Source organism: Pimephales promelas, chromosome 6 (genome assembly GCF_988280905.1).
Source record: "Pimephales promelas chromosome 6, fPimPro1.hap1.1, whole genome shotgun sequence".
Lineage (NCBI taxonomy): Eukaryota > Metazoa > Chordata > Actinopteri > Cypriniformes > Leuciscidae > Pimephales > Pimephales promelas.
The window spans coordinates 19,878,858-19,896,040 of NC_142774.1; the positions used below are offsets into that span (position 1 = coordinate 19,878,858).

Sequence of the window (17,183 nt, forward strand, 5' to 3'; positions counted from 1 at the left end):
CCCCCACTTGGAAGGCCGTGTGTCCACCAAAGCGTTTTTCCACACCCCTGGCGTATATGTTTTCAATTGTTTTCAATGGGAGCACCGCGTTTTTTTAAACGCCATGAGCATAATCAAAGCAGCTCCTTAGATTAGGCTGGCGTTTTTGGTATGTCGTTTTTTCTTCGAACAATTCAAGAACAATATAGGCTATAGGCTACAAATTGAACATGGTTGATTTTTTGTAAAACTTTAAAACTGGCCTTTACTTTTCGTGACGATTCCTCGGCAGCTTTTGTTTGAAAGCATACAATTGCTCCAAAAACACTAACGTTAGAAACAAAACTGCATTTTATCACAACGGATTACTAAAACGTACGAGTTCCTAATCCGTGCCCTCCGTTTTTGCAATCTGTACCCACAAATTCATAAACCGTGCCAGCGCTTTCGCAATCCGTACTCACGGGTTTGTAATCCGGACTCACGGATTTGTGGCTCGTATCCACGAAAAAAAAAGAACAAAGCAATTCGTCAAATGTCAGTCTTAGACAATAATAATGGGCTAAGATTCTAACAAACAACAATGCATGTCACTGCCGCGGCCGCAAACACTTGCATGTTCCTATCAACAGTGGAACAATTTAAAATAATCTAGCATTTCTGGTCATACGGAAAAAATACATAATACATTATTTGCAACTACTTTTATTTGTCTAAACCACAATAACAAGAAAACGTCGTTATTTTTCAGACACATTTATTATGATTAGCCTATAAATCACCTATAAAACATCTCTCTCTATGGTTCCCGAGACATGCTCTTCTCATTTAGCACTGCGGGCAAAATATAGTTTTTAGAAAGTAAAATCTATTTTTTTTTCATATTAATTTACGAATATTTTAAATGTTTAATAAAGGCAAAAAGTCAATGTTATTTATTTTCTGTGCACAAACACTTGGATAGCCTATATGCGTCAAAATCTTGTGTTTATTTGTGATATATTTTTTTTATTTTTTTTTTGTATGTGAAGTCCTTTTAAAAACAAAACAATGCATCCAGCATCTAAACAGGAGGCCTGGTTGAATCATGCGGCACATTCTCAGGGACGATCCACAAATCCGTGAGTCCGGATTACAAACCCGTGAGTACGGATTGCGAAAGCGTGGGCACGGTTTATGAATTTGTGGGTACAGATTGCAAAAACTGAGGGCACGGATTAGGAACTCCTGGGTAGGCTACAGTTTATTAATCCGTGGGCACGAATTGTTAAACCGAGGGAACAGTTTAAGAATCCGTGAGTAGCCTACAGTTTATAAACTGAAGGGAAAGATTGCAAAACCGTCGCCTCGGATTCTCGGATTGTGGCTCGTCCCCCAGAGTCTGCCGCATGATTGAACCAGGCCTCGTGTTTAGATGCAGGATGCATTGTTTTTAAAAGGACATCACATTAAAAAAAAAATAAAATATATATATATATATATATATATATATATATATATATATATATATATATATAACACAAACACAAAGTTATAGGCCTAATGATAAAACATTCATAAATTGATTAACATATTCCTGTCTTAAGTGAACTCATTTAAAGTTATAAACGCAAATAATAGGCCTAATAATAATAATTAGGCTATTATTATTAGGCATTTAGGCTACATATTTAGATGGGCTATAAGACGCTTTTATAAAAAAAGAAACAAAGCAATTCGTCAAATGTCCGTCATAATACAGGTTAGACAATAATACAGGGCTGAGATTATCACAAATAAACAAGATTTTGAAACATGTCCAAGAGTTTGTGCACAAAAAATGAATAACACTGACTTTTTGCCTTTATTAAACATTTAAAATATTCACAAATTAATATGAAGAAAAAAAAATAGACTTTCTAAAAACTATATTTTGCCCGCATTGCTAAATGAGAAGAGCATGTCTCTGGAACCATAGAGAGATGATTTATAGGTGATTTATAGGCTAATCATAATAAATGTGTCTGAAAAATTACGAAGAATAACGATTTTTATTGCTTATAGGCTACATAAACAGTTTTCTAATGACGGGCGATCTCCATCTCCGCTGTAAAGCCAGGGAACTACACTGCGACCAAAATGGTCGCATATGCGACCTTTTGAAATCCCATTGCGACCCTAATTTTTAATGGGTCGCAAATGTATCACTGACTATTTTGACGGTTCTGTTTTTTTTTTTTAAGTTTCTTTCGGATTGTATTTAATCTTCTAAAACCTGTCGGATCGTCCGCTTTTTGTCCCGCCTAAGCCTTTTTTGATCGCGGTGAGTGTTGTAGAGTAGAATGACTGATGCGTTTGACAGGGCGCAAACGAGCTGAGAGAGAGAGAGCGTGCCCTGGCCGCACGCGCACTATCACGTCTTCACACAACACAAGCGCTGTCTTGCTCTCTCTCTCTATCGCGCGCATATTATTCAAATGACATGATAGTAAAAGGTTTGTGTCTTTATAATAGGCATGCTAATCATTATCATATAGGCTACCATCTGAGCCTGCATGGCGGCAGGAAAAGACGCAGAGATGTAAGACACCGTGTCTCTTCCTTACACCAAAGGTAGATTTGCGGTCTGGTGTTCGGCTGATAAACTCTGCCATGAGCTAACTAATTATATTGCTAGCGCTGATATTGACATCGACTAACGTTATATGATCACTAGCAGTTTTTTAGACTAACGTTAGTTTTTTCATAATCATAATCGCGTGATTCGCGTCAAGACACCTGATTGGCTAATACTACACACTGAAGATTAATTAAATGTTTTATTAAATAATTACTGAAAATATCCCTCTCTTCATCCCACACCCCAAACATGACATACAAAATGTTGTGGAACAGAAACAACCAGAGATATATTTATAAGCTATCATTTTATTGTCATCACAGCTTTCCAACAGTCCTGCGTATGATTCTACATTGATTAAAAAAGAAAATCAAATGTGTTTTAATGGTAATTATTTTATACGGAAATCATGTATTTATAATTCAGATGAGAATAAAGTTAGGGTTAGTTAAAATTAAGGAAAACAAATATATTGATCTGAAATATTGCAAATTAATTTTACATTCATTCAAGTACAATTACCAAACATATATCAAGGTAATTTTGTCTTTTTATTAATTTAATTAATAAACTAATTATATAAAACTATTGTCAGTGCACTACAAATAAACTGGTTCTATGCATTTATTAATAAAACTTAAACAACTTAAAAAATACGAGGCTTAAGACATTTATAAAAATGCCTTCTGCATTTTTGTTTTGCTTTTCACTCCATTGTACCGAAATCGTACCGAACCGTCTGAATGTCTGAACCAAGGTATGAACCCGACCCAACCGTGACTTCTGTACCGTTCCACCCCTAATGCAGTTTCATTATTATTCATTGCTATCCAGAGTGCGGCTTACTATAAATAATTTGTGCGACCAAATCATGTTTTGCGCCAGTAACTGAAAAAGTTAGTAGCGCAAGTGCCACCAGTGGAAAAGGTTAGTGTAGTTCCCTGAAAGCAGATGCACCTTAGAGAAATGCACCTTTCGGATTGTATAGCCTCAGACGGTATTTGCTTTCGATTCGAATTTGTTCGTTTAAAAGTGGACATTTCAAGCTTTAGATAGGCTTTTGTTTCAGCTTATTTATGAGCTCCGGAGATCATGAAAGCGCGCCTGATTAAACAATATTTTTTAACAAAACAAAAATATTTTATTTTACAAATAGGCCTACACAATGTTTTCTTGTTATTGTAGGTTTACACAAATAAAAGTAGTAGCAAATAAATGTATTATGTATAATGTATTTTTTCTGTATGACCAGAAATGCTATTAGCCTATTTTAAATTGTTCCACTGTTGATAGGAAGTGTTTGTGGCCGCGACTCAGTGACAGTGCGCGCTCCACACAAACACTTGGATATGCGTTTGTTTATTATAATCTTAGCCCATTATTATTGTCTAAGACTGATTTGACGAATTTCTTTGTTCTTTTTTTGTGGATAAAATAGGCCTATGTAGCCTAAATGGATTTTGATAGCTAACGTTAATTATTATTTGCGTTTATTACTATGAATGAGTTCACCGAAGACAGTAATATGTTTAACAAAAAATTATTTATAACTTAACCAAATCTTTTACAGTTTTTGAATTGTTATTATTATTTTATTTATGTTTTAGCTTATTCTATAGGCTACTGAGCTTTTTCCTAAAAAAAGGACTTTAAAGATAAAAGTAGCCTAGTTTTTTTTTTTTTTTTAGAAAAGGCAAGAAATTATCCATTTTAAAAAAGGATTTTAAAAACAATGCAATGCATCCCGCATCTAAACAGGAGGCCTGGTTGAATCATGCGGCACACTCTGGGGGACGAGCCACAAATCCGTGAGTACGGATTGCGAAAGCATGGGCACGGTTTATGAATTTGTGGGTACAGATTGCAAAAACTGAGGGCACGGTTTACAAATCTGAGAGTACGGATTAGGAACTCGTGGGTACGGTTTATCCGTGAGCACGAATTGTTAAACCGAGGGAACAGTTTAAGAATCCGTGAGTACAGTTTATAAACTGAGGGGACGGATTGCAAAACCGTCGCCTCGGATTGTTTTTTTTTTCCCCCACAGGTGACTTCCCGGGCTCCGTAGTACGGATATGCTACCACTGAAAAACATTCTCGGTTTTGATGAGGGTAACAAAAACTGGACGAGTGCGGAATTAGAACCCAGAGAAGCTGGGTACAGGCTACAGTGTCAACCTTGAATTTATCTGCGACCTCAGCTCTCAATGAGAAGTGGCAAATTATGTAGGACACTTTAAGTAAATAAACAGTTATAAACTCGCTAATAAACAGCTACCTATTTAAGCTTCAAAAACGGTAAAACATAAAAGCTGTCGGCCAACAGCATGTAACGAGGTTCGATCTCGCGTCGTTTGGAGGTCTATGAGGTTGAGGATGATGCGTTAACCACACAGCTTTCGTTAGACTGCTAATACATTGTTGTCTTATACGATTGTAAAGCCTTATTGATGTAGCCTAATATGTTTCGACTGCAATGTTTTAAGGTTTCATTATTTTTTCAATTTAATTTCAGTATTGTGATTAATTAATTAATTTAACTACGTTTCACTTGAATTAATCTGCTACCATCTTTCAATCGCTCTGAAAGAGCCGCGGCGCAGCTGAAGATTACACAAAAAACGGACACTTTTCAAAGTCTGTGATTGTAGCGCCTCTTAGCGGCCAAAGGCAGCAAATACACCTCAACTTTTACCGCCACGGCAAAACTGCGGCGGTAAAAAACACATTCTGGTTGTCTACCTACTGTAAATGCAGGTGTCCTGGAGACGTTCTTCTTCGTACCTAAATTCAATTGGAATAAGCGACCCAAAACCAGCTGGACTTGACGGTCAGATGTCGGCTGAGTAAGTGTGATCGCTAATGTTGCTTTGTAGTTTTTTCTTTAAGAATTTAACGTTGTGTTGATCAGTTGGCTATATAATAGTCTATCTGACTGCATTATTATTATTATTATACTGAATGAACAGTAATTAAATTATTAATAAATTAATAATTTTATTTCGGTCTTGACACCAAATGTCTCATCAGCTTGTTTACCGTACAGTTTAGACATGGGATCATAAAGTTAGCTTACCCGTGGTACTGGTAGTAAACAACAAAAACCTGTTTTTTTTTTTTTTTCTTTTCCTCCTTGGTTGGGGATGTAATCGTCTTCGCTGAAGTGAGCACACACACGAAAATCCTTTAATCGGGATATTTTAGCTCCCGCAGTGTAGCCGATGGCAACCAGCCAAAGCTGTCTCATAGTTATATTAGAAACAGGAAAACGATGGAAACTGAACTTTGATCCCGGCACATCCTTGTGGTCACAGCCTGGGAATTTACAAGTTCGCACCACTGTTAAAGCTATGGTATACAATGTTAAAAATCGGTCGAGACGGTAGGGAAGTTTTAAAAAACTCATCCCGCCCCTCCACACACACTCCCCTCCCCTCTGTGCTACCTGATCCCTGACGTATGTCACGTTTGAGTTCATGTCAACACAAGATTAGCAACACATGAAATGTTCTAAACTCCCCACCACCATTATAATACTACTAGTATTGCTAAGGTTTTCAGTAATTGTTATTGCAGCACGCAGCGCATCTTGTTCAAATTCTGATTGGCTCAAACAGAAACCTCGAACAAGAAATATTATTACTTTGACCCGTGATAGGCGATGCTAAACGGCTAACATTCCAATGCAGACCGGCAGCATGAGCAAGTTGTCAAACTGATAAAAAGCCATGCAACACGTCACAACATAAAAGAATAAATAAATGTTTTCCTGCTCAACAAAAAGTCATCCGTGTCAGCGTCGTTTTCAGTCCTAGATCTCCCTGAAGCTTTCTCCAACGGTCAATGAAGGACGCTATATTTATCCTACTTAAGAGTCCGGCGTTCTTCACATTTCTTTTTAATCTCTGATCTTTCCTCCACAGACTTTCTCTTTCGTCCAAACTTTACAGTAGGGGCAAGCAGGGGCCGCTTGCTGTTGTCGTTTATATTTTTATCCATTGCTTTATTCATTGCTGATCTGACGCTACTAGCTAGCTACCATAGACAGTCTGTCAGCTGTTTGCTCACGCACGGAGGGGGGCGGGGGCGGGTGAGGTTGGGTTGGGTTGTAGACGCGAGCGTCAGGCGGAGTTTCAATTGGAGCTGGTGATTGGATGAGAGCAGTTGACCAATATAAGCTGTGCGGCCACACAGCTTACATTGGTCAACTTTTCTGCGGCTGTACAGCCAATAGAGTGAATGGATTTTTTTCGTTCTTTTTTCTATTCATATTGTTAGGATTGTACTATATAACCATAACCAGCATCTAAACAAGGATATTAATAATGAACAATCTTTGAAATCGTATACCCTAGCTTTAATTTAATACTTTTGACCTAGTTGTCAATCGATTGTGTAAACACTATGGAAGAGCTGATCACAACGTGCTCACTGTTGACGTTGTTGCGGCAGCGCGGATTGATAGAAATGGATAGAAAATAGTCCCGCATTAAAACTGCGGTATGAATTTTGAGCGGCGTGGTTTGTGTGGTAAATTAATCAAGCTTTTTTCACGTAAAAACGCACAGTTTAGTGGCCCCGGAAAATAGCCGGGAGTACTTCATTGAAAAACTTCCAGCGGTCAGAACTCTGATCAGGGGGGTGACAACAGAGTGGGTCAGTGTGTATGCACTATAGTGCTGGTAAGGATTGCATACAACTTCATGTCTTAAATGGGCGAACTAACCCTTTAAGGCTGTGACACACCAAACCAACATCAAAGAACTAGCAGGGAAAGTATTTGCATATTGGAATGCTCAGGTAAGATCAATATGTAAAATTAGAATAAACTTCTGCATGTGCACTCTTCATTTCACTATTCTACTTGTGCACTAGTTTGCAAAGCTAAACAGACAATCAGAGTGATCGGTCTCACAGACTGCCAAAACGCCACCGGCAGGCTCCGTCACTCCAAAAACTGATCTGACAGATGCTCGGCTTGGTGTGTCAAGGTCTAAAGAGCCGTTACTCCAATTAGATGTCACACATGATCCTTCAGAAATCATTCAAATATTTGATGAATAGAAATGTTTTTTGTAACAAGGTTAAAAAATTGTCACTTTTGACAAACCATTATTTTTAAATAATTATTTTAAAGAAATAAAAACTAACAATTTTGTTTAGGATTTAATTGATTTTGACACTTAACTGATCAAAATACTGAAAGGCTCATTGATATCTCAAAGATAAGTCAGAAGTGACACTGGATTAACAATTATTTAAGTGCAGCTCTACACACCTCTGCTGCAAGGCTTGTTTTTGGGAGGTGGGTTTGGGGGATGATGACTTCCTTCTGGTAGGGGGAGACACTTCCCTGGAGGGTGGGGAAAGGCTTCCAGAACGTTCCTCTGATGTTATTGAGCGTTTGGCTTTATGGGAACTATCTGATCGGTCCCTGTAATCAAGGAAAGGTCAAAGATTGATTTATTGTTTTATAATATTCAAACTAAATTATATTTGATTTGTTTTCACACACACACACACACACATACACACACACCGATAAAAGCAGATACTATCAATTGAATCTGGCCCAGCACCACTGAAATGAGCAAATACAACACATAATAGCTGAATTTCCATATTGGGCAAAAGCGAGCGTGCTAGGGCGTAACAGGGCCAGTTGCATTTCCACTTGGTACTTCCGGGGGGCTTAATCGGGCCTATGTTGGGCTTCCACAGGGCCAACTGCCAGGGTTTTTGGTCACCGAATACTTTAGTCCAACTGCGGACCAACTGGGGCTTAAGTATGAGTTAACCGGTTATGAGTTAACCGGTTAACTCATAACTCCTGTTTTCTGTCCATGAGCTCCCTCTGTTGCACTGGCTAAAAGGATAACAGTATAGTGAGACAGAAGAGATTTCTCAAACATCCTCAGATTGCATAATGGTGGAAATTTTAATTCTTTCTAAAGAAATTTGACAAACATGTAATTTTATCAATATTTCTCTAAATGCGTAAGCCTTTGGATTTAAAAGCCTTGATGGAGTTAATTTGTGCGATCCAGTGACAAATAAATGGAAGTAGGAGCAACTGAATAAGCATGTGTTCTCTTTATATGTATTTTTCAGTCAGCTAGTTGTGTTTTTCTATGGAAACGTGTTAAAGGGGAGATGAACTGAGAAATCAAATGAGGTGATGAGGTAAAAGATTGACCGTCTGTTCGCTTCATTTCACTGAGGATTGTTTCGTAAACAAGACAGGATTTGCAGACGGATTAAAAGTAAAGAATGGTGCTGTGCTGTCTATATTGAATCTGACAGGAATTGTGCAACACAGACTCTGGGGCGAATCATTCCGGTTGCCATTTTACAACATTGGACGTTTTCAAAACAATTTCCCCCAAGTGCGTCGACGGGTGAGTTGAAACTCATTATAAAATGCAAAACTATTATACACTCACAAAAGTGGGCGTTTACTTCCAAGTCTTCAGTGAGAGACGCCCATAAAAACCCAGCGTTTTTCAGCTAGGCTCAAAACTAGGGTACAAAATAGCCTATTACTATTACAGGCATGTGATTGGCTAAGGACAAAAAAGCAGGAAAATATACCTAGAATGAACCAATTAGACATTCTCTGGCTGAACGCAAATACGTCCTTGTTGATACTTTGAAAGGAACTTTCTGTACGCACGTCAGCCAGTTATGGGTTATGTCCTCATATTCTCTCCTTTTCACTCCGGCTGCCGACACCCGTCCCCCTCTTTTTTTTCTTTCTTTTTTTTTTTACAGATCTGCATGATTCACGTAGGTCACATTTTCAGGTCGGAAAATCCGGAATTCCGGATTAATCCGGAAAAATCACATCCCTGATTATAAGTTGACCTTAGACAACAATATAACAAAATTTAAAAAGCTAGTTCATGACCCCTTTAAGGACCGGTTTTAGGGTAGCGCTGCAGGGCTGGCCCGACAGTGGAAACACAGCCTGATTTTAGCCTCTCAGTTCCAAGGTTATTGGCACCGGTTATTGGCACCACATTGTTAACCCTGGCTTGCAATGGCCAGACAAAAAGCAGCTTATGACAATCTATTAGTGCGGTCGCGATACTATTATCTCAGTAGTCAGTACCAAACCCAGTAGTATTTCATGATTATCTGTTCCAATGTTGGTACCATAGCAAGCACTATTGGGAACACACTCCCTTGACCTCAACAGATATGTCTTTGAATTGTCAACACTACAAAAAACATTGTAAATATAAATATACTCAGAGTGGAAACACAAATATGCGGAGGAAGGTTTCAAAGCAGCCATTTATCAAATAGTACAAAATAGATGCAATCCTGCTGATACTGCAGAAAGACTGATAAAATATCACTTTTAATAAAACTACAATGTATGAAACTTTATGTTTTGTGGATTTGTTTAAGGCAACCATACCTGCGCTTTTCTTTTTTCTCTTTGTGTTTCTCCACATCTCGTCCTCTTTCTTTGCCTTCTTTAGGTTTGTCCTCAGACTTCTCCTTGTTTTTGTGTTTATTTTTGTGTTTCTTCCCAATCACTGGGTTCTCCACAGGGACAGGTGGAGGTGGACTGGGTGTCCGTGGCCCTTTTCTTTTTCCATGGACACTCTTAGATGACCTGGTCAAAAAAGTAAATAGCAGTCTAGTATTTAAAATGATAAAAATATGTTTAAGTTCAACTTAATGCATATCATTTTCTTAACCTGCTATCGGTCTCCTCTATCCTGTTCTGGTCAGAGATTGGAGAGGAGATGACTGAGGAAGTGGAGGACTTTTTTTCTTTCTTGCCGGAGTTCCCACCTTTCCCTGCTCTATGTTTGGGTGAGCCGCTGGATTTACGGGACGAGGGTGAACCCTTAGAACTGGTGTGCTCAGGAGAAGCCTAAGACAGATCAAGAACACACCAAAATAAAACTCCAAAGATAACAGTCTGTAATAAAATGCTAATTAACACTAAAATGAACATTAATTTCGACTTTCTTTATTTGTGTCTGTATTTAAATAACTTACCCTATCCTTAGAGGAACTACTGGTCCTGGTCTTGGAGACTGGTTCCTATTGAAAACATGCATGTTTTTACTATCTATATTGATTAGGGCTGTAACGATATACGATATAAAATCGAAATCGCGATACTCAGGTCCACGATACTGTATTGCGATGTGAGAAGGCAGAATCGCGACACACCCCTTCCACCTCCCAGTTATCCTTCCCGTCCAGATCCAATGCTACAACATCTTTAAATAACTATTAATATTATTTGAAGTTAACATTATAAAATATGTAGACCTACACCACAAAACTAGTTCAGGGTAAATTAGCCAAAACTTAAATCCATCAAAATAATACATTCTCAGAAAATGCATTTAATACCAATATATTGACACTTCTGTTTATATATCCATAGCCTACTCCCTTAATAAAATCCAGTACATCCAGACATTAGAAAAATAAAATTCTACACATGCATTTTATATTTAATATGAGGAAAATACACACGGGTACACGGACGCGACACAAAACATCTGTAATATTTAGACTGTACAAACCAAAAGTAATACTAGGCTGCCCACCGGATGAAGGGTTAGCTCTCCCCAGAACATAAAATATTTATTTTGTTTTATTTTTCATGTTCGAGGAAAAAAAAAAAAACAATGTCGTGACAGTTCTCTGGAAGCGGCACTAAAACTTTCAGAGAATTCAAATAGAAAGCACAAAGATTTACTTTAAATTGAATTTAGTTTTTTTATTAATTGTATCTGTATTTTAATAAATGTTTCATCAACCAATTGCCTGGATTTAATAAATAAGAAGAAAATATAGCTAGCCTACAGATAATCACGACATTGAGGTGCCGGCGCCTGAATTGGAGCTCGTCTCATGAATCGAAACCCTATAAGCTTATAGACCTAAGAAATAAATATATATTGAAATGTCTACTTGAAAAAAAAAACAATTCAAAACGAAAGAAAACAGACCGCTCTCTGCTTATGTAATCTGTATGAAAAGTGCATTTCTCTTTGGCACGTTCACTTCTGCGAAGGCTGTCGCGGTTATATGGAATTTCCCTTGCGGTAATGTTGAGTGGCTCAATAGCGCGATATGCCCTTACCGGCATTTATTTATTTAATTTATATGTATCTGTTGCTATATAAATATGTTTACTGGACAAAAACGGGGACATTTTCAGTAACCAATGTAACCGAAACTAAACTGTCTATATGCGCATTGAAAGGCTTTCACTCAGCGCGCACATTGTTATGACAACGGACTTTAAGCGAGTCATTAAACCGTTCATTCAACGAACACGTTCAAAAAAGCTGATTCATTAAAAGAGATGTAATGAAGGTGTTAAATATTTTTAACTTTGAGTTCCACTTTTCAAGGCTCAGCTGAGCAGCAATGCGTCGCATGGCGCTGAAGCTGATGCTTCACTTAGAGACCAATATGGCATTGATTCAATGCGTGACTCTGTGATTTTATTTCACCGCGGCTTCCACGCGCTGTGGGATGCTGACCAACGCTGCTGCTGACGCGCATTTATGGGAAATAGTACCTGTGACGTGAATGGTAAAATGATGATACACGCCAACCTTTTCACGACTTCAAAGACAGACGCAGGTAATCGCACGCGCTCTGCTGATATCTCTCATTCACTGTCTGTTTAAAGCCTCTGTAGGCTACACATCATCACCAATATAAAACAGTCTTGTTATCATTACATGATGTACTTGTTTAACATTCAATACACATGCATGAAGTTCAAAACAAGAAGGGTATAGCCTTATAAAAAAATATATAGTTGGAGCACAGAAAACAACCCAAAAGCAGCAGCCTACTAGCCTGGCTGCGCCCTCCTACGCACTTCCGCTCAATTTCATTTTACTTCAGTACTACGTCTGGGATCGCTCCATATCCTTAGGTTTCCAGAAATCAACTTTTTGTAGGACCAATCAGCGAATAGAGGGAGTGGCTGAGAACGATGACGTTGTTGTAAGCGCGTCAGTTTGAGTTCAGTAATGGCAGCGGAGAAAGACGTGAGAAAAGCTATTCGGTCTGTTGTTGGAAAAGAAACTGCCGAATATACAGAATTTAAAGCCGGATTGTTGTCGTCTCACCTCTTGTTGCACAACTGAGGACCAAGTGAAGGAGGCAGAAAGTTTGGATGTTTGTGCTGGGCAGCTCGTGCACGATGACCGTGACATTTTGGACGGACGGTTTAGCCTGGTGTTCGGAAGCCCCGAGTCCTGGCTGCTAAATTATGGTTGAAGATCCGCTCAGGAGTCATGTCAGTCACTCATAATCCCAACTGTATTTAACTGTAATTTACTGATTCTTGTGATGAATAGAACATTTTGAACCCCTTTGTGCACTTGTGCAGGAGGTTGGTGTGTCAGTTTTACATGTTGGAAATCATACAAATTGGTTGTGATTTTTTAAAAATAATTGTCATAAATAAAAATGTGAGCCTTGTTAGTGTACAGACCGTTTAATAAGAAGATACTTTATGAAGACAGTTCACTTCGTGTACAGATAGGAGCCATCTTAAAAAAGTTTCGATAAGTCAAACCACGAACGTCGTGCTGAGTGATCTGAACTGTATGAAGCTCAGCGAACTTCTGAACTGTATGAACAGCGTTCGGGGATCGACTTATCGACTTATCAATTTTTTAAGATGGCTCCTGTCTGTATACGCGAAGTGAATTGTCTTCATAAAGTATCTTCTTATTAAACGGTCTGTACACTTACAAAGTTCTCAATACTTCGTTTTGCATGTAGGGACCATCATTATGTTACTGCGTTAGTGTGGGGCTATTTTGAGCCTTGTTAGTGGTATAAACTAGCGATTTCTTTTTACTTAGTCAATGCCCCCATTACTAGCATTATACACTAAACAGTTTTTAGAGATAAAACTCTTTACATTCAATTATCATGAACACAAATCTCAGAGAACGATTGACTACGTACCGATGTTGTATTAGACCAAAGGTTCATTGTTCGCCGGAGTTCTCCTTTAAAACATATGTTGGATTTAATCATGGTTGTCAACTTGCCATCAGCAATTATTATTAAAAACAATGCAAATATTGATATTAGTAAAACTCAACGTGTGGCTTTTGCACTTTTTAACCTGTTAACTGTCACCCCCCCTTTTTTGAATAGACATGAAAATGCACATTTCGAACTTAAATGGTTGTAATTCAAGAATGCTTTGGAATATAGACATATGATTGGTCTTGTTTTAAAGAAGACATTTGGCAGATTTTTGTAGAAGTGAAATAAATTAAGACAGTGAAACAGAAAAAAAGTTATAGAAGTTTGAGTTTATGGAAATGTACAATGTAAAAATATTAATTATTCATATTTTACATAAAATATATATTTTCAAAACCTGGGCTACTCTAAAATGGCAGAAAAATCAAAGACAAAAATCTGAACAAGTTGTGTTTCAAATTTTAGGTTCATATCTCAAAAAATGAGCTTTCAGTAAGATTTTGTTTGAGCGCAGTACCAAACTTTTTCACTAGGGCACAATCAGACTTCATTACTGCCCATATAAGGGCGTCTGCATTTCCATTCATGTTTTGAGTGATATGAACCATTATTTTCACAATTTTCATACAATTTCTGAAGTAGAGATCCTATTCAGAAGTAGCATGGGAAGTTTGGCAGATTTTGATATGAATTGAACCTCTAAGAAACACATACAAAGAACACGCATGTAAGTCATAGCTAGCTGACACGTCACAAATGGTGAATTTATTATTTTTTTCTTGATATTTCAAACTTTTCAGACCTTTTTTTTTCCAAAATAATTGAATGGATTCTATCTTTTGAACTTTTGGCATGAAAACAAACTGAGGTATCTACCATTTTTTCATGATTTTTCATGTTTACTGCTATTTTAAAATAAAGGTCTGAACACGCCTTATGAGTATGAAAATATTCTTGTTTTATATTGATAAATTATGGCTCCTATGTAATATATTTTGAAAATCAGTCACCAAATATGGAAACTAGAGATTGTAAGCTTTCAAATGATATATAGTTTGTCAATATTATTTAAGGTATTTACTAAGACATTATTGTTTTAAAAATATAGTGGCAAACGTCCCACCTGTGGGACGGTGACAGTTAAGTGGTTTTAAAGTACACTTTTACACATAAATACCCTGATTTAGGGATTTATTTAGTTATAATAAACAAAAAATCGAATTGTATTTGTATCCGATTAATCTATAAAATTATCGTCCGATTAATCGATTATCAAAACAATCGTTAGTTACGGCCCTATACACAATAGAATTCTTTAATTCAGTGATCGGTATTGATGATCTTTTCAGCCAACACTGCTTCCAATGATCTTAATCAGCCCCAAAAATCTTTAACGGAACACCCTTATTCTGAAGTTTAGTCATTAGTAAGGTTGTGCTGACAGACAATAGTATCGTGTATCAACAATAGTATGAGATATCGCCGATGGCAGATGCATTTGACGATATCAATACGATAATTGGCTCGTTTTACCATTAATGTATTAAATTTAAATGATGCCACCCTGAGCTCGATTGCTGATGTCGGAGTTAAAACTTTTCTGCCTTTTATGTTTAAACCGCAGTCAGAAAAAGATGGAGAGACTATGAAGAAGTGACAACATGCAGAATGCAACAGGACATCTCTGAATGGTTAGTTGATGAATTTATGTTGCTGATGTGGAGTTAACCATCCTCAATTAGCATATTATGTCAGGATAATCCATTAAAGGGTCACTTCACCCATTTGCATTAAGCTTTGTATCTTTAGAAACCCAGTCATATTTTTGAATGGTCATGGTTTATCCCCTTATTTTCCCCCGAGATGGGAGAAATAAGGATTTAAGTGTTTTATTTCCTGCTTATCGTGACGTAAAAATCGTCATTTTGCGTCACGATAAGCAGGAAGTCACATTTCATTGAAATGTCAACAGACTACAATGATTAGCTCATTATTATTCAAGGGTGTGGCACCCACTCACCCACAGGCCTATTACAGATCAGTGGGTGGGACTTCACTTGCAGAGACTGAAATCAATATGGCAATTTCTCCTGGAGGAAATCTCTGAATCAGACGAGCACACGGACGTTTGTGTTGTGATAGTTTCGCCTTCAGAACATCCAGGTATCATGCAGTAATTCACCATACAGTAGGGCTGTGCCATATCATACCGTCCACGATAATACCGGTATAAAATTTTACATGATAAAAAATTGTCATATCGCGATATTGATGATATGATGACGTATGGCGTATTTACGTTAATTAGCGCGCGCGCACAACAACACAGCAGCATGTCAGCCTCCGGATCAGATTAAGATTTAGTTCATAAAAAGGGAGCTACTTCAATAGTATGGAAGTTGTTTGAGTACAAGAGGTCAGATCTCCAACAACAGAATTTATTTTTTTTGTCAAATATGCATGAAAACTCGTTTCACCACTTCCCTACTAGCGTACATTTTGCATTTGCCTAATCTTCCTTCAGAGTTTCCGCAGTTCGGGTACAACAGTCAACACGATTAAACTCTTTCTAAGATGATTCAATGTTACTATTATTATATTTGATCTGTAAATAAAAGGTCTATGGTTTCGCATAAAACAACTTTATCTTGCTGGACTTTATTGCTGTAACTAAATCATCATGTTACTTTCTACCGGCCAGGTGTCTGTTAGAGCACAACACTAGAGTTAGAGCACTATTGTTCATCACGCGCACAGTAACTGAAATGTAAAACTGTTAAAAGAAACGACTCAATAAACGATTGCATAGCTAGATACTGTATATTATACACGACGCTACGCATCAGTATTTATTTCCTTTGTGCTTTGAACTGTTCAGTGCGGAGTACTCGGCGCGCTGCGCGTGCGCGCTGTGACTCCGTGTTGCTTCAAGCGCATCATTCAGTGCTCGGGATGCGCATAAGCGCTGTGCGATATATTGGAGCCTTTCATATCATAATACTTTTGGGCAATGAAAGATTATTAATAGCCTTTGTTCTGTCATTAATAGCCTTTGTTCTGTCCTATCGATCATATGTTGCTGCCTCATTAAACATGCCCCAATTTTATAGTAGACTAGGCTATATAATAATTAATCCTTTTGATTTGTTACCTTGTTTTTTTTCATGAATGTACAATACAAAGAGCAATGTGTAAAGTTTTACCAGATTTAGTGTTACAATTGTCTCTTATTTATTCCCCACTAAATGTTTTTTCCCTAAATGTTCAGATTTTATGCAATTATTGTATAAATTAGGTATTGTATACGGTATACCTCATTTGATGCTAATCCAAAAAAGAGGCAACTGTTACATTTTGAAGTTTTGTTTGGATTGCCGCTGTTTGTTTAAATATTTTGTACTTCAAAGTTTAGGTAAATTTTATTAGGTGACAATATTGTTCAGGCTTCTGAAGTTATTGTTAATATTGTTAATCTATTACTGTAGTTATTGTTAAAATAAAATGATAAGGAGTTATGTTATACTTTTTTTGCATTAATGCTGCTGCCAGCCAGCTGCAATCACCAATAAAACATTGTTTCATATATATTTTTTCTATATCGTGA

At 37.4% G+C, this 17,183-nt stretch overlaps 1 protein-coding gene across 5 annotated transcripts in view; it reads right to left on the minus strand.

The window, feature by feature from the left end:
• The window catches only part of zc3h13 (zinc finger CCCH-type containing 13), an 81,939-nt gene that overhangs the window by 55,185 nt on the left and 9,571 nt on the right, over positions 1-17,183 (minus strand). For 4 of the 5 annotated variants that reach the window (XM_039672437.2, XM_039672436.2, XM_039672435.2 and 1 more), the window contains exons 7-10: positions 10,595-10,639; positions 10,288-10,466; positions 10,002-10,202; positions 7,857-8,012 (exon numbers count right to left, since the gene is read on the minus strand). In XM_039672437.2, the coding sequence (XP_039528371.2) occupies positions 7,857-8,012; positions 10,002-10,202; positions 10,288-10,466; positions 10,595-10,639 (581 nt within the window). The remainder of the gene's footprint in view (positions 1-7,856; positions 8,013-10,001; positions 10,203-10,287; positions 10,467-10,594; positions 10,640-17,183) is intronic. The other variant, XM_089132239.1, reaches the window with a different exon arrangement.